Consider the following 27,867-nt stretch of genomic DNA (forward strand, 5'->3'; position numbering starts at 1 on the left):
AAATAAAGGTACTGTGTCCAACTACAAAAAAAAAAAAAAAAAAAAAAACCTGTGACACAGGCTAGTGCTACTACCTGTATTTAGTTTCTCTAAGGACTTAGTCTTTGCTGAAATAGCTACTGAATACCTGTAATTTTAGCAAGTGAAAAATTATTAATGTCTAGTAGAAATAGAGCTTATAACATATAAACATTCTGAATCAGATCCTAATGAGGGGAAGATATCATATTAATACAACAAATCACAAAGTATTAGTTTATTTTTTACAATTACCAGTTAAGGACCTTATTTCCACAGTTTCCTTTGCTGTCCCAAAAATCATGAAAGGAAACTGTCTTGTTTTTAGTTAGTGATTTTTCCAAAGTAATAAGTATGATCTTATAGATAATTGTTATAGTATGTTTCTTTTCTGTAATATTTGTCATTTCAGCCACTGTATGATGCTACTTATCTTACAATGTACAATATCTGCTTCACATCCCTGCCTATTCTGGCCTACAGTCTCCTGGAACAGCACATCAACATTGACACTCTGAGCGCAGACCCGCGATTGTATATGTAAGTTGAAGATATAGCTAAAACCCCCTCAGACTTTCTAAGTTGTGGGTTTCATTCAATTTGCAGGTTGGATAGACAGAACTGTTCATGTGGTTTGATTACGTGGTTCTGTTTTGAATTCTAGTGATGAAACTAGATTGTTCAACAGGAAAACAACATATTTCCTATGTGTAGGTCCTATGCTTGAGTGCATGTGAAGCATACTTTTAATCTGGAATCACTAATTCCTGTTGTTTGAGCCTATATTGTCATAGCATCCCCAGAGCCTTATAGAAAGACACAATATTTTAATTTTTACCTGCCCAAAGAAAAGCACACAAAGATTTTTGGTAGTTCAGAATACCAATTCCTACATTTAGTAGATTGACCTGAGGTTATATTACCCTTTCTCTTATAAACTGCATATAAAATGTTAACTGCCACTCTTCATTAGCTACATTTTAAAACTGTTTTGTGGAAAGAAATAGTTAACTCATGAAGCCCTTATATTCTTTCTGTGTCGGTTGGAAATGGATGCTTTTCTGTATGAATGGGGAGCTTGGCGCTTGCCCCAGTTGTTTAACCTGTGATTTAATTGGATTTTTAGGAATTAAGCCTACAGCTTAAGATAAAGATGTTAATTTACAGCAGATTATAAACATTGCTAAATAATGGATACCAAGTGCAGTAGAGAGACTTAGGTGGTTTATTTGTATGAAATGAAAATGCAGATTTAAGATATTTCTTTAAACATTATGACTCATAAAATTTATAATTTATTAATTGTTAGAATTACATGATTTATAATTTTAAAAGTATTAAGGAACAATTCAAATATATACAAAAGTATGCAGAACTCTGTTTTATACATCAGACATAAAAATCGTACATACTAATTGCTATTTCTCACATGCATATACTATATAATGTTTAAATCAGGCTAAAGATATCTGTCTCCTCAATTACCTATCATTTTTTTCATGGTAAAAACATGCAATATTCTTTCTTCTAGTGTTTTTTGACATATACAATGCATAGGTGTTATCTATAGTCACCCTACTATGTAATAACACACCAGAGATTCTTACTGTTATTACATTATAACTTAGGCATTGATTAACCACCTTTCTATATCCTTCCCTTCCCCCTCTTCTCTCTAGCCTCTGGTAAGCATCATTTAACTCTCAACTTCTATGAGATCAACTTTTTTCCACATATTAGTGAGATCATATGGTGCTTGCCTTTCTGTGCCTGGCTTATAATCACATCCACTTTCATCTATGTTATCACAAATGACAGGATTTTATTCTTTTTATGGATGAATATTAAATCATGTATATGTACCACATTCTCTTTATCCATTCATCCCTTGATGGACATTTACATTGATTCCAAATCTTGGCAATTGTGAATAGTGGTGCAGTAAACATGGTAGTGCAGCTATCTCTTCAACATACCAATTTTATTTCCTTTGGATATATACCCAGGAGTGGGATTACTGGATCATTTAGTGGTTCTATTTTTATTTTTTTGAAGAAACTTCATTTTGTTTTTCATAATAGCTCTACTAATATGCTTTCCTACCAAACATGTGCAAGGATTCACTTTTCTCCACATCCTCACCAGCACTTGTTATTTATTTATTTATTTATTTATTTTGATGGCAGCCATTCTCGCTGGAGTGAGATGGTATCTTTATAGTTTTGATTTGCATTTCCCTGATGGCTGGTGATGTTGAGCATTTTTCATATACCTGTTGACTTGTATGTCTTCTTTTGAGAAATCTCTGTTTAGATCTGTTGCTAAATCAGGTTACTTGGGTTGTTTTGTTCTATCTTTGCTATTGAGTTTTTGGAGTTTCTTATATTTTCTGAATATAAATCCCTTGTCACATGTATAATTTGTAAATATTTTCTCCCATTTCATGGGATGTCTCTGCACTGTGTTATTTCCTTTGCTGTGCAGAAGTATTTTTATTTTGTTTCAATCCCATTTGTTTATTTTTGCTTTTGTTTCCTATGCTTTTTAGGTCTTGTACCAAAAAAAAAAAAAAATCGTCATCCTTTCCAATGTCCTAAAGCATTTACCCTATGGAGAGTAATATTATATAATGAACTTCCCTGACCTTACCATTCACTTTCAATAGCTGTCAATTTATCAATAAGCCTATTCCACTAATAACCTTATCTATTCTATCCCAGGTTTATTTTGAAGCAAATATTATATAAAGGTTATTTTAGTATGTATCTCATAAAGATAAGGACTTAAAATAACAATACCTTATCACTTAAATTTAAGCGCTTAATATCAAATATCCAGTCATTCAAATTTATTCAGTTGGCTCATTTTTTTAACACTATTCTTATTTGAATCAGGTCCAAATAAGTTCCACACATTGCAATTGTTAATATGCTTCTTGAATCTCTCTTAATCTGTAGGTTAACCTCATAATTTGTTGACAAAATCAGATCCTTTATGTTGTAAAGTTCTGCCAATCTAGAGTTTGCTGATTGCATCTTAACAGCATTGTTTAATTGTTCTGCTGATTCCTGTATTTGTTGTAAATGGATGATTAGATCTAGAGGGGAATGGTAGAAACCTTGCTGAAGGTCTAGGGACTTATCTCATGGTGAAGCACACACCTAGCCTGCGTGAGGTAGATCTCCAGTACCACAAAAGGAAAAAAGGAACCTTGATATATAGAGTTCAACTATCACACCCTCAGAAAATGAGGAACGTTGGCCCAGAAATGACTTTCCTAAGGACACAGGTATAACCAGAGGTAAAATGAAGATCAAAATTCAGTCCTGATGACCAGCCCTTTGTTCTTTCCAACAGGCCAGAGGTTTTCAAACATTGTTTGAACTACAGTTGTCTTCAATCACTAGAGTGAAATCCAGTAGTGTACCCATTTCTGATTGAAGTAGGATTTGGATGCAGTGAACAGAATCCCTCCCATTCAGTGCCACTCAGAACTCAGGTTAATAACCTGGGCTCAAATCCTGCCTCTGTCACTTACTGTGTGACCTTATATGGGTTACTTACCCAGAATGTGTCTTAATTTTATCTCTAGTAAAACATGGGCAGCAGTAGTAACAATGGGTTTGTGAAGATTAAATGAGTTACTACATATAAAAGAACTTTAAAAGCAGTAACACATAATCATTTTTCAGTTGGTATAGCTGTTAATCTCATTATTCTAATGCCTTTCTCCACATACTTTCTGGACTATGCTGAGTGTTTTTATAAATTAAAAATGTTGAGGGCTGGGGTTGTGGCTCAGTGGTAGAGTACTTGCCTTGCACATGTCAGATACTGGGTTTGATCCTCAGCACCACATAAAAATAAATAAATAAATAAAGTTATTGTGTCCATCTACAACTAAAAATATATTTTAAAAAATCTTGAGAGCCTGAAAAAAGCTGTTGGGTGCAAATATTAAAAGGATTTCCATGAAATTTTAATTATTGCATTGCAGCTATAAGTTATGAATTAGGCAAAAATGAAGATTATGGTATACCTATTGCCCAGACCAAAGTGCAATTTTCCTTCCTAACCTTGTTACTTGTAAGTAGTAAGTGCCTGCTTTGATCAAACAGTGCTCTCAACTTATCACTGGATTGTAGATTGTTCAGTTACTCTGATTATTACTTTGTGAACATGAAGTACTGGTCTATCTGCATGTGATGCTCTTTTTAGTGAACCACTTAATTTTTATGGTAGTACTACATAGCATAGTATACATATCACCTTTGTGGATTTAGTGACTCAGGCATTTCCAAACACTTTGATGTGAAATAATACATAATTGGATATTTTCATATTAAGAGAAATTGTGAAAGTAAACCATAAATTTTCTGTGAAAGGAACAGGTGTAATTTGTTTCTTCTGCAGCTTTAAAAGGTACATCTGCTACATGTCACTGTACAAGAGTGCTTGGGCAGTGCTGCTGGTCAGCCTTTGCCAGAATCTTCATTCTCATTCATGTTTTCCTTTGTGTTGACTGCCCTATTGTATTTTCAAGAGTTTCTTCACTCATCAGAGTGCAGCAAGAAAGCCTGATCTATTATCCAACATATTATGATATCCCTGCTGTTTTTCCCAATGTTTGTAATGTAACTCCCACAGATGGTCTGTAAAGACAGAAACCGTTTCCTGCTTTTGCCCTCTTTGCCTCAGTCAAGTTAGTGACTATTAAAAGCCACATTGGTGGCAGTTAGTTGCTGGGAACTCCCTGCAAGGATCTTTAGGGAAGGCCCCTTTCCCGTGGTTCCTGGTTGCCTTGGAAACATGACTACTGGCTGTGGGGAGAGCTTGTTTTTGTGAAGTGGCCACTTCTTTCTCATGACATTTTTTTTTAGTTCAACAGCACCTGCAGAATTGCAGATTACTGTATGCACCTGGGAAATGTAATAGATAAAAGTTGCATTATTTCACATTCTGACTTGTACTGGAAATAGCCCCTTCCACTTTTTTTTATTATTATTCTTGAAACAGGCTCTTGCTAAGTTGCTGAGGCTGGCCTTGAACTTGAGATTCTCCTGCCTCAGCCTCCTGAGTTGCTAGGATTATCAGGTGTGCACATGTGCACGCAGCTAGAATGTGTTTTGTTTGTTTGCTTGCTTGGTTTTTGTTGCGGTTTTTTTTTTCTTCCTGTATGTTTGGTACTAGAGATTGAACCCAAGGGCGCTTAACCACATCCCCAGACTTTTTTAAAATTTCATTTAGAGACTAGAGACAGGATCTCACTAAGTTGCTTGGGCCTTACTTGGTTGCTGAGGCTAACTTTGAACTCATGATCCTCCTTCCTTAGCGTTCCAAGCTGCTGGAATTACAGTCATGCACCACCATGCCCGACTAGAATGTGCTATTTTTCTTGACAGATTTAAACTTTGATCTGTTCACCTGCCATTTATAAAACATCATTATACAGTTCAAACATGTTATTTTACTTGATGGAAAACTAAGATTTAAGGATTAAATTTCAAGGAAGAAAACTCGATTAAAAGAAACATTTTAACAACTATAGTTAGAAAGCTTAGTAGCAGTTAAGATCATGACAGTATATATAGCTCTTGTTTCTTACTGAGTGAACTTTGGCTTGCTCCTACTAATGATTCCCAGATTCTACTGCACATTAGAATTAATTTGGGAGGGCTAGGGTGTAGTTCAGTGGTAGAACATTTGCCTCGCATATACAAGGCCCTGGGTTTGACCCCCAGAGTCACCAAAAATAAAATAAAATAGAATTACTTTGAGAGCTTTAAAAAGATCCTGGTGGTTAAGATCATGCCAATTAAATCAGAATGAAAGTTGGGCGCAGTGGTGCATGCTTGATAATCCCAGCCATTTGGTAGGTTAAGAGCACCAAGATTACAAATTCAAGGCCAGTCTGGGCAATTTACTAAGACCCTGTCTCAAAATAAGAATAAAGCCAAGTATGATGGTACATGCCTATAATCCCAGTGACTCCAGGGGCTGAGGCAGAGGATCACAAGTTCAAGGCCATCCTGGCAATTTAGCAAGACCCTTTCTCAAAATAAAAGATAAAAGGGCTGGGGATGTAGCTCAGCAGTGAAATCCTAGAGACAGGATTTCACTAAGATGCCCAGTACTACAAAAATAAATAAATAAATAAATGATCAATTATAATGAGAATGGGAGCCAGGCATCAGTGTTTATTTTCAAATGGACATGTATTTGTAATTATTTATGGGGTTATTATAATCCATATATATAAAATGTATAATGATAAAATCAGGTAATTAGCATTTCTCTCTCCTCAAATGTTATCATTTCTTTGTTCTGGGACCCTTCAGACTTTTCTCCTCTACTTATTGTGAAATATCTAATTAATTGGACTTAGTTACCATACTGTGCTGTGGACATAAGAATTACTTCTCCCCTTCTGTGTTTTTGAACCCATTATCTACCCTCTCACTCTTCTCCTTTCCCCAACCTTTTCTATCCTCTCATGATCTCTACTATAGTTCTCATTCATTTGCCTTTCACAAATGAATGAGAATATGCAGTATTTTAATTTCAGTATCTTTTAAAGATCCATAGGTGATTATAAGTTACATCAAAGTTTAGGAACCATTATGTTACACCTTTCTGAGGCTCCTTATTGTTTACAAATGGAAGTAATAATAATAATACCTATCTCACATAGTTTTTTTTAAATTAGTTGTTGATGGACCTTTTTTTTTTTTTTTTTTTTACTTATATTGGGTGCTGAGAATCAAACCCAGTGCCTCACACATGCTATGTAAGTGCTCTACCACTGAGCCACAACCCCAGCGCCCCCTTTTTTTTATGTGGATAAAAATAGTTAATATGTATGTAAACATTTAACCCAGTTCTTAGCATATAATAAATAAATCATTAAATGTGAGGTAATTATTATTGATGATGTTATTGTTGTTGACAGCCAGAATTTTAGAAGCACTTTGACAGTTTACTGTAGTGTCTAGTTGTCAGGGAGTGATTACATGAAGATCAACCTTCAGCTTAGTCTGGGTGTTTACCAAAAAACTTTTAATCCATTGGGGTAGCTCTCTTTATTATAAAAGGATCAAATCCTGTGCCCACCTTTGGTGTTTCACTTCATCTTTAAACAAACAACCTACAGAGATTGATTAACCTGTTTTTTCCCCCATTTCTCAATAGGAAAATTTCTGGTAATGCTATGCTACAGTTGGTCCCCTTCTTGTATTGGACATTTCTGGCTGCCTTTGAAGGGACAGTGTTCTTCTTTGGGACTTACTTTCTTTTTCAGACTGCATCCCTAGAAGATAATGGAAAGGTAAAAAGAAATGTCATTACATCTTTAAGTATTATAAGCATGGCTTTTCTTTTTTCCTTAGGCATTGGTTCTGTCTTTATACCTTGCTATAATCATTTTGGAAACTATTTTTCTCAAAATACAATATTTATTTTCACATGTCTTTAAAGTAATGGAAGTGTTACAATAAGAAATCACTTTTTGTGCTAACTAGAGAGCTTATGTACAAACCCTCTAGAAGCTTAACTTGGCTATGATTTTTGTTAGGTGAACAGAGTTCTTGGAACTTCAGACTTTGGACCTCTGCAATATCTATGGAGTGTTGCACCAAGCAGTGAAGAGAGAGAGTTCTTTTCTTTCCGTTCTTTCCTTCTAATTGGGAGCCTAGTGTTCTCCCAGAAAGGCTACACTGGTCCTGCCAGTGCCTTCTTCACAAATGACTATATCAGTCAGCAGCTGCATTAGAATGATTTTGCCCTGGCTGTACTCTAGGAGAGAATTACTTGTGGGGGACAGAGGATGCCTTTTTCATGGCAGCTACAGAGGGGGAAACTGAGCATACTGCCTTGCATGCTGCTTTCACTATGTTCTTCTTTCCCATTTCTGGTATTCCTCTTTTATGGTGTTGTTGTTGTTGTTGTTGGACACAATACCTCTATTTTATTTATTTATTTTTATGTGGTACTGAGGATAAAACCCAGCTCCTTGCATGTGCTAGGCAAGAGCTCTACCACTGAACCACAACCCCAGCCCCTTTTGGTCATTCTTTATAATCATAATTGAAAGCAAAAGGTAAGGTTCAAAAATAATTTACAAACTATAATAACTGTGTCTGGAACCTACACAATTAACATCTATTACAAAAATGATGGACTCAGTGAATTTGTATCATACTTTGAAATTAGGCAAATCCTCTCTAGTTTAGCAGAAATCAATGTAGTATGAATCCATGAAAATTATTAATTCTAAAGTAATTGTTGGGGAAATGCAGTTCTGCTTTAGAGTAGATACATGTAGCCCTTGCCAAGGAAAGTATCCTGCTAAATCTTAGTAAAGTTACATCAGCTTTCCAAGTAAACTTTGCCCGTCAATAAGAACAAATCAGTTTTGTGATTTCTCAGGTCCCTTCAGCTTTATGACTGATTCTGTGACTTTCACTTTTCTTTGGCACATAAATTATATATAGATGACTACTGCTTAAGAAGAATTTACTCCCACTGGACACAGTGGTACATGCCTATAATCCCAGTGGCTTGGGAGGCTAAGGCAGGAGGATCGAAACCAGCCTCAGCAACTTAGTGAGACCCTGTCTCGTTTTTAGAACAAATAATAATACAAAGGGCTAGGTATGTAGCTCAGTAGTAAGCACCCCTCGGTTCATCCTCAGTATTCTCCCCTCACCCCCACCAAAAAAAGAATTTGCTCCAAATTAGGCACATACTTTCCACTCTCCAGGCCTGTTGACACGATTCATTTGCCCAGAAAATTTTCTGGGCAGTGACATAAGAAGCATCAACTCAGCCTCTTTCTGATTCATTATCCATTTTGAGTTCACAAAGTCCAATGTAATAAGGTTTTACTGTATATGTTACCATCCTTCTAAGTGTTTGTTAAAATTACAATAATGGTAAGAACTGCTATCAGCAACTAAACATTAACATCCATGTATGATTTGATTGAATCCATTTTTTGCTTCTATTAACCTTAAGGTTTTGTTTTTATTTTTTTAAAAACCTTTTACATCTCATTTTCTGTTTTAATGTTATGCATTCAGATCTTGACAGCATTTGGTAAGCATATGTGCCATTCATTGCCATCGTTTGGATTTATACATGGTATTTGCTTTTCTTTAATGTGCATATGCTGACAGCTCTAGTATTTATAGCCAAAAAATTACTAATTTAAAAAAATGTGAGTCCATTTGTCTGAAAATTATTGCTAATGTGAGAACTTTAGTGATATTATAAGAAAGGCCAATATCAAACTCTTTAGAGATATAAGTCATCTAAATGACTTGTTTTGATGGATATTACTGTTAATGGAATAGGTTCTCGTTCTCTCTCTCTCTCTCTCTCTCTCTCTCTCTCTCTCTCTCGTCTTTATCAAACCAGTGAGTTCCATGTTTTATGCTGCATGGAATAATGGAAATAAACCCTAACAGCCACAGTGTTATACCTGTTCATGAAAATTTAGGGCACAAGAAAATCCAGCATTGTGACTTGATCTTATTGATGAGTTGTTTTCTTAAACAAAATTCATATAAAAATCTGTGTCAGATACATGCAGGATTAAAGTTGACTTTTTAATTTTTTAAAACAGGCTTGTATATTTATGGTACATATAATTATTTAATGTTTTTCAGGTATACGGAAACTGGACTTTTGGGACTATTGTCTTTACAGTTTTAGTATTCACTGTAACTCTGAAGGTTAGATTTTTATTTATTCAAGTACATTGAGACTATTTTTGTAATACGGTCTGGTCTAATTCTAATATCATTTTTGTCTCCTGATCTTTATTTTTGTTGCTGCTTGTTATTCAGCCTTTTGAATGCTTACTAAAAAGTACATGATGCTGAGGATTTGGGCATTTCTATATACTTGTCATCCATTTTTCTAGTGTATTATCTATCCTCTATATTTTGTTTTATGTTGAAAATCTGTTTAACTGCTGTTTTTAAGGCATTATGATTAGTGGCATGTAAACAGGCTGTGATTTTTCTGAGTGTATGTGTGTATATTTTTATATTAAGTATTTGAGACTTTTGTTTAAGAACCCCTGGCCTAAGAAGAAATTGAATATTTAAAACACTTAAATAGGTGTCCATGAGCATGGTATGTATAAAAAGGGTTTAGTAGTAAAGAAATTTTACAAAACGTATTCACCACTGAAATTTATCCATGTTAGTGATAAAAGTGCATAAGTACATATAGCAGATAGCAGATAAGATTACATATAAGAAGGTTAATTTTGGCAAAATCATTGGTATTTACATGCAACCATGAAGCTTATAAGTAGAAACTCTTTTATAGTTGAACACTTAATTAAATTATTTTGATCATTCTAATAATAAACACCTTTAGGGCCCAAGAACAAATACCTTAAAGTGAACATGTCCAGTGGTCAGAACCAACATCGAGAAGTATAATTGTCATAGGACCTCTCTAGTCATTTTGTCTAAATTTTTATCCTGGTTCATTTTTCATACCCAATATAACTAACATGTTTACATTGCTTATCACTTCTTTCAGATTGTTGACTTTAAAAGGAAATGTTAAAATTTATCTCAGTTTGGCTGCTTAATAGCTTTGTGTCGTTGGACAAGTAACTTCACTACTGTGCTTCAGTGTCGTCTTCTGTAAAATGGAGTCAAAAGTAGCACCTTCCTTTCTTAGGAGTCAACTAATAAGTGCATTTAAAGCATTTAGAATGACATCTGGCACATTGAGTGTGCTCATTTTAACAAATATTGGTTGTTATTTGTTGTTATGCTTCACAGGATCATGATTTTAAATCGACTCCCCCCCCCCACCTTGAATATGGCCTCAGGGCTTCCCAGCACCCTTCATAGTTAAAGTCAACCTTACTGCAGCATCTTTCATGTGTAACTCAAAAGATATCCGTTTCCTCTTCCTTTGGATGAATACTATTGTGACATTTTCTCTAGCAGTGTGAAAGGGTAAGAATTCAAGATGAGACTGCCTTAACAATGTTATCAACATCCTGTGTACAAACGAGAAACTGTAACAGAGGGATGAGGGCCATGGTGTCACAGCAAGTAACAAAGTGGAAACACCACCTTCTCTACAAGAAATAAATGCTCTGGATATATGAACCAGAAGTTTTAAGCAAGCAGACCAGAACATACTTTGTTTTTAGATAATATTTGAAAACCTTAGATACTACAATCATTCCTCACAAAAACATGAAGAACTTAAAATCCAAAGCAACTGAACATTCTGTTAATTTAATAGAATAGATACACGTTTTACAATTGGAAAGGCATGCAATATAATCAGGCCCATGATCCATTGCTACATGATGTAAAATGCATACAGCTAGTTGTCTTTACATTTAATGACAACTCTGTTATTTGAGCTTTCATGACTCCTTATATAATATGTCTCCCCTTCCTAGCAGCCCCTTCCCACTCCTGTTGCTTTATAGCATACCTGTCTCTACCAACTAGGCCTCCTTTTCTCATTAATTTCCCTTACCACTGCTACTGAAGACTTGGGGCTCCAGCTTCCTGGATACTACCATTACTTTATTTCTCACCCATTGCAGAATTCTGAGGCATCTGCAGCCCCACACCTACTAGCTATATGACTTGACCCACACCTCTGTGCTCACAGTGTAGAATTGAGAGGTGTTAGTATAGTGTTCAACTGTTTCACCTTAGTTCTTTAAAAGGCTTGCATTCTATTCTTTTAATTTAACTTTCTCTTGAATCTCTAGCCAAAGCTAGATTTTGTCATAGTTATCATATTGTGTGCAGGATATCAGATATCATTGTTTATTGCCTAGTATAATTTGTACTCATCATAAAATCCCTTGTGCTCCATCTTTTCAGCTCGCCTTGGATACTCGATTCTGGACATGGATAAATCACTTTGTGATTTGGGGTTCTTTAGCCTTTTATGTATTTTTCTCATTCTTCTGGGGAGGAATTATTTGGTAAGCAGCTATACAACTGTGAGCAGTATATAAATAACTATATGTATATTATGTAAACATTATACTTTTATTAAAGTTTTGATTATATATGATAGCAAGTCTTTAATATTAATGGAATAGAGGTTACTTACAGTTTGTAATGCTACTAATTTCAGGTAAAATTTCAAATACAAGTCTATGGAGTACATAGTCACTCAAAAAGGACTTCCCTTTGGTAGCCCCTGTCCAAATCTTTAAAATGAAACTAATTTCTACCAAGACCTCCCATGTGATCTCCAGTAGAAATCCTCTGAATTTTCTGCCTGATAATTTGGCCTTATATACTGTTAATCCATCTGGACCCTATTTTCTCTTTAAAGTGTATAGTTGTCCCTCAGTATCTGTGGAGGTTTGGTTCTAGGATCTCCCTGTGTATACAAAAATCCTCAGATGCTCAAGTCCCTTATATATTTAAAATAGCACAGTATTTGCATATAACTTATTTATCTCTTCCTATACACTTTATATCATCTCTAGATGATTTATAGTACCTAATACTGTGAAAATGCTATGTAAATAGTTGTTAGACTATGTGGTTTAGGGAATAATGACAGGAAAAAGTCTGCATATGTTTAGTATAGACAAATATTATTTTTCAGGTATTTTTGATCCAAAGTTGTTTGAAGCCAGATTCAGAACCCATAGATATGAGTGCTGACTCTATACCTGTCATTCATGTCACAACGTATGTGCTCAAGGGTATAGGATGTATTCCACTTAATACTCAGTTTTATCTTAATCATCATCTCACTATTTTGGGATAGAGGTAGGCAGACTCTATAGCTTAGCCTCAGAATTCATTTAGTTCATCCTAATTCAGAAGGTGTTTATTCAGAATCCATTTTGTGCTTAGTACTCTATAGGACAGAGATAAATAGAGTGTATCCTACCTCAGATGAGTCCAGTGATAGACCCATAAGTTGTGATAAGGGGAGGGATAAGGAATGAAAATAAGTTGTGTTTATGTCTCCATTCCTTACTCCCCAAGGCCCATAATTTGTTTTTTAAATATCAAATTTGTTTCCATTAATCAGTGGCTTCTTCTGATAAGGATGCCAGCAACAAGGAGCAAAGCTGGAGTAAGCCATGGGATGAGATTCCAAGATTACATATTTTGACGGCTTTGTGCAAAATCTTATATACATATAAAACATTTTTATCACAGAGATGTGAAGACTATGTTTATATTCCTTGAGGATTAATTAAACTCTGTTTTGAAAAGCTTTTCTTATAAAAGCCTTAAGAAATGAAAATATGAACAACCTAATCACTTAAGAAAGTATATATATTTGGCACCTCTATAGGTAATGATTGAGAACATCAAAACTGAAGAAAGTCTATTTTCTTTAATATACAAATGAATCAAAGCTGATTAAGCAAAGGCAATATGCAATTGTAGATCTGCCTAGAGTATCATAATTCTATGAATTGTATAATTAACATCTGAAAATTATGCAAAATTTCCACAAGATTAAAATGTTTCTAGCAACCTTAACAAGTTTCGAATCCTTTCCACAGACTGTTCCTTATTGATTAAAGTAAATAATTTAAGTGATTAAGACATTGTCATACCTGTTTAATCATTAGTGATACTTAATAAAAATTAAATACAGTAGTTCTTCCTAATCCACAGGTTTACTTTTTTTTTTTCTTGGTACTAGGGATTGAACTCAGGGGCACTCAACCACTGAGTCACATCCCCAGCCTTATTCTGTATTTTATTTAGAGACAGGGTCTTACTGAGTTTCTTAGCACCTCTCTGTTACTGAGGTTGGCTCTGAACTCATGATCCTCCTGCCTCAGCCTCTCCAGCCACTAGGATTACGGGCATGCACCTTGGCGCCCAGCTACAGGTTTACTTTTTGAGGTTTCAGTTTTTCTATGGTCAACCACAGCTCAAAAATCATAAATGGAAAACTCTAAAAATAAACATCATAAGTTTTAAATTGAACACTGTTCAGAGTAGTATGATGAACTCTCATTCCACCCAGCTCCATTCTGCCAAATATATGAGTTCCCAGTGTATCCAGGCTGTATATACCACCTGCCTGCCCATTATTCACTTATTCTATCAGCTCTCATGGTATCAAGTAACACTTATTTAATAATGACCCAAAACACAAGAATAATGATACTGGCACTTTTATTACAGTATATTGTTATGATTGTTTTATTTTATTATTGTTAATCTTTTACTGTGCCTACTTTATACATTAAACTTAATCATAGGCATTCATTCTAGGAAAAAATAATATGTAGAAAGAGAGAGTTTGGTAGTATCTATGGTTTCTGGCATGTACACGGGGGTCTTAGGACTTCTTCCCCATGAATAAAGGAGGAGCAAATGTGTATTTTGTTGCCTGCAATGCTGTCCTTTTACAGAGCTAGCCATATTATGCTACTGTATGAAATTATGCAAAACTTCAGCTGAATGTTAATTGCAGTTAATGTCCCTGGACATGTTTTACCCTGAAGCACTGAGATTCCCTCTTTGGGGTTATGCAGTGAGAATGATGATTTCTGAACCCCAAATCCAATCCTTCCTGCAAAGCCCCACAGATGACATCAAAGTAGAAAAAAAAAAAAAAACTAGAGATATTAATCAGAGTATCGGGGGTATGTTGCAAAGGAACACCCTATGGCTAGCTCTTACTTGTCTGTTAGACCTTTGGTATGGCTCAATTAATTACCTAAAATTTTAATTCAGGCCACTTTGTAGAATTAAGAGTAGGGTGGTGTTTTGCAACAGTCTTTTTTCTGTATGATAGAATTTTCCTAGAAAGCCTGTTTAGCCTCTTAGGCCTATTTAGGCTTCAGGAATTTCTCTACCTTACTAATCTACCAACTTTTATTCCACAATCTAGTCCTTATATATGTAGAGCCACAAGCTTGATTTCTATTGAGATGTATAAGGGAGCACAAGTGTAAGTTTTTAAATAAGAAACCAATTTACCTTCAGCACATACGGTATATAATCTGTGATCTAGTAAATGGGACCAACTGGTTATCTACCTAGAGCTCCTAATCCGAAGATAGTATATGATGTGCATTCTGATCTTAAGGAGCCTCTTCCTCCCCCTCAAATTAGAACAAAATTAAGTTAGCCTGTTGAGGTTCTCTATGGCTCAGCTCTAGACAGGAGAAGGGAGACCGGGCTTCTCAATGGCCACTTAACAGTTCAGTGAATGAATTGGAATGAAGTCTAACTTCAGAATGAGGGGTCCTCTGGATTTCTGGATTTCAAGGCTTACTGACCTATTAGTGGTATTTTACTGTCTAGAAACCTTTTGCCGAATGTACATTTGCAGATGATAATGACAGATTACTCTCATTTGTGAGAGACTGTAAGCTTTACAATCCTTTTTGAATTTACATAGGATTTTCAAGGGGAGTGGTATAAAAATGTCTTTTAAACTTCTAAATGAAGAGCACTAAATGAGGAACATAAATTCATTCTCATATTAATAAGACAGCTGAGGAAATAAAATGCCTGTTAGGATAAAAATTAACCATCATTTCTCTTGAATATTTTTGAAGCTCAAGCATTTTCTAATGCACATAAATATTCACCAGTTGGCAGCTTTATAGTTGATTGCCTGATTGTTTTCAAGTCAGATGAATTTTATTATTTTTCCCCTTTGATTCTCATTCCTTTTCTTTCCAAACATTTGGTAAATGAAATATGTTTACCACTTTGGGGACATTCTAGAGAAATTTCTTTTATTAATGTGTATAAGGAAGATTTCTTTTAAATACAAAAGACAGTTTCAATTAAACTTCTGTTTTCACTTGACAGGAACTCATTTGTTTTTCCATTATGTATTTTCTTTCCACTCCAGGCCTTTTCTCAAACAACAGAGAATGTATTTCGTATTTGCTCAAATGCTATCTTCTGTATCCACATGGCTGGCCATAATTCTTCTAATATTTATCAGCCTTTTCCCTGAGATTCTCCTGATAGTATTAAAGAATGTAAAAAGAAGAAGTGCCAGGGTAAGAACTGTTTAAAATTTAACCTAATTTTTGGAAGGGGCTTCAATATCTGCCATGAACTAAAAACTGTATTTAGAGAATTGCATTAGTTACAGCATGTTAAACCCCTCCTTGCAGGTTCATCACTTAATTTCCTCTTCTGCATAAAAAGTATAGTAAAAACTTCGTTATCCAATGCAGGTGGTAAGTAGATTCCTTAATAGTGTTCTATGTGACCTTTAGCAATCCATATGGAGTATCTCATATGCTCCATATGGAATTTAAAAAGGAAAACATGGTTTCATTTTTATTTATCCCAGAATTTTCCCACCAGGAATTTCCACACCAACATTTCAGCTTTAACTTTAGAAATTTCCCTGTGGGTTGTTTGCAGATTTTTTAAGTTGATAATCCCAATTTGCCTCTTTTAAACCTTTCCCCTTCCTTTAATTATAGTGCTGCTTAATCTCTGTGTTGCTTCTAGCCCTGTCTTCCCAGCAGTATACTTAAACCAAAGAAAATTCCCTGGATATGGTTTTTACATCCTTATCCTTCCAAACACACTTATAAAAATTCAATATTGTTTTATGAGTGTGTTTTTATTTTTTTTTCCTATTAAATTGCAAATTTCCTATTGGGAATGAGAAATTATTTTCTTCCGTCACATTATCTGATATCTTTTGAACATTTTTTAAAAAGCCTTTAAGGTGAAAAGGATAGATTAGCCTAGCAAATAAAACCTCTGGTAGATTTTGACCAAATATGTCATATTTCTGCCAATGCTAGCTTTGCTATAATAAAACCCTGTTTCTGTTATGTTGACATCACCTAGGTCTTATAGCTCCTCAACACAGTATTTTCAGGAAATATTCGAAGCTATAACTACCTAAGGTATTTGATCAAATTTGCCAACCAGGCCACGAAACTGATAGATCATGGAGCATTATTGTTGTTGTTGATAGAATCCAGTGGTTGACATTAGGTAGACATGAAGATCTAAAATTAATACAGTGGGAAAATCTTCATTGGTTAGAAGTACAAAAGAGGAACTTCATGTAACAAGTCAGTGTCAGCCCCAATTAAAAGGGAACTGTCAGTGGCATAATCTACACTGATTCTTCCTATTTAAGGCCAGTCTATATAGTTAGGTGGTCAGAATTGCCCTGAACTCTCTGATTTTGTATGCCTTATAGGTTGAAACTGGACACAGTAATGTTAGTCTAGATAAGACTATGTTAGTTCACTCTTTAATCCTTCCAGTAGCCCTCTAGCTAACTCCCTCCAGCCTGGCTTTTAGTTTTAGGATGGAAAAGTGGTTTTCTCATTATCTGATTATACCTTAATATCAATTGAACAGGTCAATACAACAGGTTCCTCCCAGACTGGTGTAAGTGGCAATTTGCATGAAGCCAAATAAAAAATGCGGTAATGGTTTAGTGCCTATTTGTATAATGAAGAATTTGTAAAGGAGGATCTCTGAGTTGCTCTTTCATTATCCTTATTTGATAATATACTTTTGGGGGTACTTCTAGAAGTTTTTCTTATTTGGGATAATGGAGCTATGTTAAATAATGGCTCACATCCAGCTTCATGTTCTAAAGATGGTACAAAATCTCTGAAATCAAAAATTTTTAGCATATCATCTTATCCTCTTACTTAGGTCTTCTTTTTTAAAAAAAATAGACACTGGCTGGAGGTGATATCTATATAGGCCATTGGAGGGATGCTACTAAGAAATCACAGATAAAGACTTAGAGCATTTTCTTTCCATGCAAACAGCAGATTCCAAACTTCTGTTGAAAGTATGAAATTCTGGGACTGCAGCCCTTTTTATTTAGCAGCATACAATGTTGCCAAGGATTTAAGATCAAATTTACCATGGGTTATATCCATGATGGGAGGAATTCTAGTATCTGTGCTATAGCTTGGCATGCTAATGTGTTAGAAGAATCAGGAAATTTTCCATAATCATTTTCATTCATTCATTCATTCATTCACTCATTCATATGCTCACTGAACGAATCAACATTTGTTGAACCACCTACTGATGAACATCTCTCTTTATATCCTATGTCTGAAAGGCTAAATGGTTTTTCAGACTCTGTGGGATTTTGAGAGTTGCATAGAGGCAAAATAGTTGTGGGCACTCAGCAGTGCTGCCTCTTTTTTCATGAGAAAATGCAAGAGCATTGTATTGCCTATGAATGGATAAAGGCCAACTGAATCATGGCAGCCACAGAGATTCTGATAAGTCACATCTATTTGCATAATGCCCTGTTTGACCATATCAAAAAAGGAGAGGCCAACTTCTAAATAAAGGAAAATGGGTATCTTACTTTCCCTAAAATGTATTAGTCTTTATGCTTAGTGATCAAGAGTCTAACATTTTTGAGAGGCTTCCTACTTTGTTCAGTATTCCTTGCTAAGGCATTGGCTCCATTTTAAAGGGAGGCAAAAGATTCTCTTATACTGGGTCTTTTTCATATCCTGATAGGCTCTGTAATGGGATTTGTGTCCTTATGTAGAGTAGAAGGTAGCCCTGACTTCAATCATTAGGCATCCTGGGTACACATCCAGAAATGCTTATGGAAATTGGGGTGCCAAAGCTATCCACATGTGGCTCTTGGCAGCTGCTTTAAAAACGGGACTTGGAAATGGATAGTGAAAATGTCTCTATGGCATTTGAGAAAGAGGCTAAGCCATTTATATTTAACAGTTATAGAATAAGCCTTATGTTGAATTCCATTCAATTCAGCATACATTGCCTGAGGGCCCACTGTGAGTTAGCTCCTGTAGTAGATGCTAGTAATTCTGGAATGAATCAAACAAGGCTCTCACTCTAGTCAAGTTATAAAGGACATTCTTATTGAACTCTTTTCAGGAAGCAGGTATAAAACAGAATAGGAGAATCAATTATATATATATAAGACTTTTTATAACAAAACTGAGTTATTCAAGTTTTGAAGCCTCCATAAAAAAATGGCAGCCTCCAACACTGCCAAGATCTGTCATGATGTTTGCATTATAAAGAATTATATCTTCGGGCTGGGGATGTGGCTCAAGCGGTAACGCACTCGCCTGGCGTGCACGGGGCTATGGGTTAGATCCTTAGCACCACATAAAAATAAAAAATAAAGATGTTGTATCCACCGAAAACTGAAAAATAAATATTTTTTAAAAAAGAATTATATCTTCAAAAGTAGCTAACCCAAGGATTATAGTTCAGGACATAACCTTCAGCTGAAATTTCAGCAGTGAGGTTAATTTTTGTCCCAAAAATCCCATTTTTAAGAACCATAGAGCTTTTCTTTAGCATATAAAGTGACAAAGCTGCATAACCGTACTGCTACTGACAGTGTATGATGGAACTACTATTGAGCTTTGAACAGTGAAACAGCAAGATAACACTTCAAAGGTAGTTTAAAGTTAAGGATTTTTGGTATTTCACAAAGTTGTTCTATCTAAGTAACCATAGTCATTGCCTATCTGTAAATTATTGAAATACACCTGGACCTTCTAGCCAATATCACTTGATATTTCCACATGTCCTTATTTAATATGTTCTCATGTAAACCACTACAGCCAGAAGAAAGAGGATTGACTTTGCCTGCCAAACATGGGAAGAATGGTCAAATGGGAATGGATCTAGGAACATAACCATGCCTAACATGGGACATCTGCACAAATAGGAAGAAATATTTCATTGTGTAGTGAGCTCTTTCTGAGTAGAACACAGGATAAACAAGAATGTCAGCTTTCTGAACAAAATTCCCCAAGAAAGCACTTTGGAAATATTGGAGAATACAATTTATCATTTTAATAATAATGGTAATAATGAAATTGAATCCTAATGTTGTGGCTGTTAAGATGGGCCTTTATCCATTGGCCTCTTTGACATGCTGCTAATTGAGCTGGTGTGAAAGGTCTCTAGATGACTGCAAAGAAATGTGGAAATTTCATACTGTTTCAGCTCATTATCTCCTGTCATCCTTATCGTACCCTACTACCAGTTGCTTTAGATACTCTTTTCATGCTTTCTACTGCTTCCTGTACTTTCATAGTTCCTTTTTCCCCTTATAAATTAACCTTAACACCTAATATGTTAAACTCCTAAAATTCTGCTTCACAGAATACTTTTTTAAATTGAGAAACAGGGAAAAGATGGTTTATTGCTTTGCTAGCAAAGGAGAAAAGCAGGGGACTTCTATCTCAAAGGCTGTGCTTTTCCAGAATACTTTTATCTTTCATGGTTGGATACAAGTTTTTAAGCACACCAAGTGTGCTTAAGTTTCGATCTTAAATAGACTTATACGTGTTAAACACATTGATGGGGGACTTGGTATCATGTTAGTTTTGCTGCAAGGTTTTTGCCCACAAAATAGAATATAAAAGAAATTAAAATTTTTTTTCTTGGAACCTAAAAATGTTTTTTTCTCTAGTTTTATCAGTTGGTGATTTGCATGTTACCAATATATGACTACCTTTCTTTGTTTAAGGTAAAATATGAACAGGAAAAAGTGTAATTGTGTCAAAAAAGAGTAAATAGAAGCATTTGTCTTTAAAATTTTTCTTATTAGATTCTGTCTGATACATATTTTACTTGAGCTGGTATCTTTTCCTAAACCTATTTTCCTTAGTCACTAAGAAGATATTATGGATAATCTTGATCAGTACAGTTGTTCAACTTATCCTCATAGCTGACCACTCATCTTCTGTTTTGTTTGGGCAAAGCCAAAACCAAGTCTGTATGTTTCCTTATAATTTCAGAAACAAAATTAGAAGGAAAAAATAACCTATTAGATTTTTCTAGATAGTTTATTAATTTTGAACTTCTGGGTTTTGAAGGAAACATCTCACCTAGGTAAAATTTAACCTACCTTTCTAAAGAGATCTCTGTAAGGAAAAATGGGGAAACCAATAAAATTATGTTAAAACAAAGGAAGTTCAAGTCAGATGGGACGATGGTGCCACCAAATGTTTTCCCATTATGTTAGTTGTGGTGAGGTTTTTGACTTGCAGCTGTCCAAGGGCAATCAGTCCATTCATAATATATCTGTGCAGTTGGATAGGGGTAAGAGTAACTTCAAGGTAGATTGATAATTGAGGATGGACCCTGGACATAGCTCTGTGACCAATGAACTTTGAACAAATGTAGGGTAGTGAATTATGATTAAAGATAAGCCTTATTTTAATGAGAAACATTTTAGAATATTTTATTTAAAATAATACCTTCCCATTAACAAAATAATTTAAAATTGGTACATAGATAAATAGTGGGTGGCACATATAATAGATTAATTTTAACTCTACTTTTACTTCAGGAAGTAACGTCTTCAAAACTAACATGTCATTTCTGCTTCCAATTCTCAAGGTTTCTTTTAAAATGTCTTACATCTAAGAGAATATTTACTTTTCTTTTCTTTTTTTTTCCCTTGGTTTCTGCATTTCTCTCTTTTCTACTGCAATTTTCCACCTTTTGTGCAATTGTGAACAAGGTAACGAAACGCCTCCCTTCCTCAGGAACATCTACTATCTTCATGCTTTCTCAAACTTCCAGCAATCACAGTTTCTCTTGGAGTGAATAAGGTGATTTCCTTTCTTAATGTACCAACTTGCTTGCATTCTCATTTGCCTGACATCATTTTCTGATTCTTTATGAAAAATTACTTCTCATGACTCATTTTTATATCTTCTATTGATACTCAGTATTTTGTCATTTTTTTAGAATCATTTGTTCACCTTCCAAATTGTCTCACTAAAGAGGAAGTAATCTTCAAAAGCTTTGACTATAATCTACAGTTTCATTGATCCAGGGTATAAAGTAGTAACCATAGCATGTTGAAGCTAGTATTTTCACCAGAACAGGAGTTTTGCACAAATTTCTCTTTGACATACAGCACCAGCACAACTCTCAGAGGTGTTCACCAAAAGGATGGTAAGGTTTACTAATCAAACCATATTGACTCATCTTACCATATAACCTACCAGTACCATTTCAAAAACCCAAGTTTTCCACATACTACTAATTTCTATTTACTTCTTCCACAAGAAACAATATGAGTTGAAGACTTTCTTAGGCCTTTAAATGTATTCATTTGAATGTTACTCATTTGCTATGTAGTGTAATTAATCATTTGTACCTTTGGCCACAAGAGTGTAGTCTATAGGAAATGATTTTTTCTTTTACATTTTTATCACAAGGTAGGTTAACCAATCTTCAAATGCTTTAAGTATCTTTGCCTCACTATTACAGAGAAATCTGAGCTGTAGAAGGGCATCTGACTCATTATCCACCAGACCTTCAGTCAGACCTCTTCTTTTACGAACATTCTCAGACGAATCTAATATATTGTAACAGGTACCTAGTGTTAAACAAGTGGGCTGGCTTTAAAGAAACAGATTAACAGCATTATAAAGAAAAAATGAAAATATCACTCTCTAAATTGTCTCTGCTGTTGGTGTGGTGAACTTTATACTATTCTTTGCAAAAATATAAAGATGCATTACTTGGAATATAGGAAATATATATTTTAAATTTGCTAAACCCCCCTAAGAAAATTTTAGACATATTTCAAAACTGAATTAGTGATACAATATATTTAATTTGTAAGTGGAAAGTTGTCATGGTTGTTCCATCATGTGAAAATGCTTATTGATAATCATTATGAAATATAATTCTGATTTATAAAGACAATTTTGAAAATTAAAAATAAATATTCCAAAATTGCATCTGTATAATATCAAGTCAGTTTAGCATTGCATGTTTTTCTCGGAATTTTGTAAAAATAATCAAATGTGTCTGTACCTTCATGTGCTGTGTCTGTGTGTTTGCAGGTATACACTTAATGTCCTTGTAACTGTCTGATCCCCAAATACATGTTAATGAACCAGTCTACTCTAATCATAACTTTTTTAATGTCAAGTTTTATTCAAGCTAAATGTTTCAACTCTCAGAGGTAAAATCTTTCCTAGCCATTCAGGGGGATGCATGCCTAATGATATAAAATGCCTCACAGTTCATATTTCCAAAAATGTGTAAATTTATTTTATACCATATTATATCATTGACCCCAAAATATATGTTTGGGGGGGAATTGAAATACCATAGGATGAGCCCTTTAACTCAGAGTGATTTCTTTATGTTCACTCTACATTTCCTACTGCAGGGGTTTTGGCACCCACATCTTTAGAGGTCTTTTATCCATCTATGGGAATTTAGAGTAATTCATGAACGAGACTTACAATATCAGCTTGGAAACAACTCTGTACAGCTTACAGCAGGGCCATCTTTCACACACACAAAAAAATTAATGATCATCATAAGATTCTGGGTCAGTTCACTTTGAGGCTAATGATTGAGTCTACTTCAGATGCCCATTTTTTTTTTCATCAGCTATCAAATCTCCCTCCCTCTGGAAAAGAATGAAAATTAAACTAATGGATTGAATCCATTGGTTCTTTTACCTCCTGCAGTTCACCACAGTCTGCATCTGCAGTGTTATTTTGGAAGTGGACTCCTTTTGCTGTGTTCATCTTTTTACGCATTTTGTAATGACTCATGTGTATGTTTCCCCTCAGTGATGAATTGTTTCTCAGTAACCTTCAAAGTCTTTGACCCCTTTGTCCCAGATTACTTTGTCCTAAACTGTAAGATGCATTTTAGCTGAACTGTTTCCAGTTAATTTTGTATCCCCCTGGATTGCTTTCTTTAGTTTGGTCTATGGTTGGGGCACTAGGTTGAGTAGCAGACACTGCTACAGCTTTTGGCTTCTCCAGGGCCTTAACTCCTACAATGGCTAACATAGAACCAAGGAAAGTTTTTTTTTTTTTTTTTTTTTTTAATAATTGTTATAATTTTAATGTAGTTATTTCTTCCAGGAATAGATTTTCATGTAACATTATTTCTCCTCCAAGGAGAATATTTGGCTGATAAAAAGCCACTGAGTTGGTTTGTAAGGGAACCAGCTGACTCCTTTGATATTCTCTCAATGCGACTGGCAACCTTATTTTAGTTAGAGTCACCATGACCCTGCAGAGCTGCCTGAATACCAAGTAGTGGTTCTGAAGTACATGGAACATAAATAGAAATGAAAGATATTCTATTCTGATGGATTTGTAATGTCCATGTCAAGAATGATATCCCAAAATGGAAAGAAATAGCATTTTCCTTAAGACCTTCGCTACTCAGGTTGAAAAAGCTTGAGTTTGAGTGGAAAATCAAAGTTAGGCATATGACTTCTACTTCTCAATATACCTGAAATACATTCAGTGATCAGTTTGTCCATTATACTCCATTCTGATTATAGAATTTTATGATGTATAAAGCACAGAAAAGAATCTACAGATTCCTTACAGAAATTTCTTTGGTTCATTTTCTAAAAAGATGATACATAAGAAAAGTAGAAGAGTCAATTGACTGATAGCCCATGATCTACCAAAATGGAAAATAACTTAAGTAGTTTGGGGGGGGAGCATGTTTCCTTCAGTAAAGGAAGAAAATTTTCTCAGAACTCTTCTAAAACTGAATATATCTTCAGAGTTCCTGTCAAAATTCACACATCCAAAAAAAGTAACCCATTCATTCATTCATTCAACATTTCCTGAGCATCTACTATGTGCCAGACATTGTACTAGATACTAGAGATAAAAAGATAAATAAAATGTACCTGTTTTCAAGAAGCTTCCAGCCTACAGGAAGGGATCAAAGTATGTTAAAACTCTGCTGTAGTATTATTAGGAGAAACCTGGAGCAATCCAAAAGCAAAAAGCAAACCTGAATCTACTCAGCTGACAAATGAAGACAGGGTTAAAATCTGGTAATTGTGCCACTGTTTTTTTTTTTTTTTTGCCCCTGCATGTGAATAAAACTTGACAGTTTGTTGAGACAGTTGCTTTACTTGCATAACAAAATTTACTATGTGATTTATTTTTGAAAATGCTAAACAGATGGTTTTATATTATTATTAAAATACATCTTTTAACTGTATATTTTAAATTTTTCAGAATCCGAATCTTGAACTGCCTATGTTATTGTCCTACAAGCATATTGACAGTGATTACAGCTAAAAAAAAAAAAAGAAAACATGAAGAAACCACCAAAAAAGTTATCATCTCAGGATACTCGATATGCAACAAAAACTAAACCACTCTCTTATGTCTTAGGGTTCAGAATAAATGTCCATTAAAGTACTCTCCTAAGCATTTACAGTTATTATAATTAGCCATTATGGCCAAAGTTCTAAGTTAAGAATTATATGAAGTTGAAAGCAAGAATATTTAAAATTCTGGCTTTAGTTAGAATAATCTTAACTACCAAATGGGTGCTCTTTTAACCCATTGACTTTGTGAATGGATTTAAATACAATAGTATAAAGTAGAAGTCATGTAATGGGAATGAATAGATTTTACTAAAATACAGTATTACATTTTTTGCTTGGCAGAAGACATAGACTGTTTGGACCACATTTCTCATTCCTGCTGAATGATCATCTTAAATTATTTTTTTTCAAACAAAAGGAATACTTGAATACTGAAGGACTAGATGGTATCGATGCATCAGATGGGAGAGTTCATCTTTTCTGTTCACCCACATGCTAATTGTGTCTTAGTAGAATATCTTTGCCCAAAAATACCTTGAACACTTGTGTGGGAAGTGTTGACTCTGGTTGTTATTGTGAGAACAGAAAAAAATGTTTGTTTTTGTTTTTCTGAATTAAGTACCACTTATGGGTGTAAGGCTACTAGACTTGAAAATAAAGCATAAAACATTTCAGTCATTTAGTAGTCCCTCAAAATAGGGAATAAACAGATTTTTTTCCATTGTTTATTTTACTGGAAACTGAGGCAAAGTGGGTAAGATCATTTTTATACAAAAATAAAGCCATTCTAAATAATAGCCTTTTATCATTTTATGTAAAGAGACTAGAAAGAACAACTTATTTTAAACGGTTTTTATTTCAAAGAGGTTGCAGTCATGCATATAATGCAGCACCTTTTTTTTTAACTTGCCAATTTGGGGAAGAGGAGACATCCATCCCAAGCTGGTTCTGCCTGTAGAGGTATGACTCTGTGTCTCTCTCATAGCTAATTTGACCAGTGCAAGTGGTATAATTCTAAACTGTTAAATTGATCTTGGTTAGGGCCTCAACTTGCTGGACTTAGAAGACTTTAGGCTCCTAATGAGTTCACTTAAAACTAAATATGAAATGTCTTTATTCATTGGTAAAATCAGACACATTTTGGATGTAAATGGTCTCAGATTTGACTGCTAAATTAAAATGATCTTTTAAAATATTTTCATATCAATTTCTACCTTTTTCTTTCTGGCATGCCTGTACTATTATTAATGTGTAGATTGTACCTTGATTTGGAAAAGTACTGGATTCAATCTCTACCAATATCTTTATATAGTCCATATGGCACATATATTTTGTGTTAATGTTTAGGTGTAGTTTTCTTCCACATATATTTTGTGTTAATGTTTAGGTGTATTTTTTTTTAATTCTAGAAAGGACATAATTTTAATTATCAGAAACCATTTCATCATTACTTATCCCTTTTATTATTTAATTTGTTTTCCTCTGTCAATATTATTTTTGAGTATTTTGTTAGATGTCATTCACAACTGCCTAAGTGTGCTGTTTTCTGGTAGCCTGTATTTGAGGTAATGTGCTAAAGACAAAGTCTTTAAATTCTTTGCCTATCCCAAAGAGCTAAAATGTCTAACCCAGGAAAGCTTTTGATGTTTTGTTCTTGTTATTGTTGTTGTTCTTGTTTTTATAGTTGTTGCTATGTTGTTTTTCAGAAGAACTGTAGGGACTGAATACAAATAAGAGAGCCAAAGTAGGCTTGTATAATGCCAGAACCATTAAAGAGCTGGCATAATTAGAACATTCAGCATAGTAGAAATAAAATTGGTTGCATGTAAAATGTGTTGCTGCCAACAAGAAAGAGTAAAGGAGATTTAGAGTCATGTTTCAGCTACACGTTACACTGAGCACTACAGGTCAAATTTAGAATGGCAATGATATATAAGATCGTGGCCTAGACCCTTGAGAAGGACCTGGCTTTTTTTTGAAAGGTATTTTTATTAATGAGCTATAAAATGGCTAGTGTGAAGTTAACAGATGAAATAATTTTGAATAATCCATCTAGTATTCCTACAATCTGACCACCCTATTTTGTGACAGAAGGGGAGGAAATGTAATAACAGAACCACATATTTATAATTTGAATAATCTTGAGCTATCAAAATGTCCTGATCATTTTCACAACTGTTGTACACTGCTTGAGGTTGTTGCCTATTAAACTGAAACTATTCATTCCATATCTACCACATATACACCAGCAACAGTATAAATGTAAGCCTAAAATTTGCAAAATTCATAATCTAGTGATGAAATTTTTTAGTAACAGGCAGCATATAAATGTTCAGATTTTATGCAAATGTTGACAAAAAATCATTTTTCAGCTTGCAAAGTGGAACTGCAATATTACATTTTTCACATAAGCAATTTTTTACATCTATGTTGCTTTCTAAAACGAATGTGATGCCATCTTTTTATCAATGCAACTTGCCTTTTTCATTACAGAATTTTTCTTTGGTGTAATCAATAAACTTTGGTATGATATGATTGATATTTTAGTGTCTTTTTTGGAAAGGTCTCAGTTTGACATCAAAATAATATGGGAACAACTTGGTGATGGGAAATAAGTTTTCTCTTTTCACATAGTTCACAAGGCTGACCATTTCTACATAATTTAAATTGGCATTTTGTGGTAACAACTAATTTGGAGAGGGTAAGATATTCATGGGAGTTTTTTAAAAACCATTTCTTATTATTGCATAAATAAAAGTC

At 34.5% G+C, this 27,867-nt stretch overlaps 1 protein-coding gene across 1 annotated transcript in view; it reads left to right on the forward strand.

The window, feature by feature from the left end:
• The window catches only part of Atp11c (ATPase phospholipid transporting 11C), a 100,594-nt gene extending 72,948 nt beyond the window's left edge, over positions 1–27,646 (forward strand). Inside the window, exons 24-29 of the mRNA XM_048796990.1 lie at positions 431–558; positions 7,207–7,342; positions 9,684–9,749; positions 11,895–11,998; positions 15,877–16,030; positions 25,013–27,646. Coding sequence (XP_048652947.1) covers positions 431–558; positions 7,207–7,342; positions 9,684–9,749; positions 11,895–11,998; positions 15,877–16,030; positions 25,013–25,075 — 651 coding nt within the window. The 3' untranslated portion in view covers positions 25,076–27,646. The remainder of the gene's footprint in view (positions 1–430; positions 559–7,206; positions 7,343–9,683; positions 9,750–11,894; positions 11,999–15,876; positions 16,031–25,012) is intronic.
• Positions 27,647–27,867: the final 221 nt, after the last annotated feature.

This window comes from Marmota marmota, unplaced genomic scaffold, assembly GCF_001458135.2.
Source record: "Marmota marmota marmota unplaced genomic scaffold, marMar, whole genome shotgun sequence".
Taxonomy (NCBI): Eukaryota; Metazoa; Chordata; class Mammalia; order Rodentia; family Sciuridae; genus Marmota; species Marmota marmota.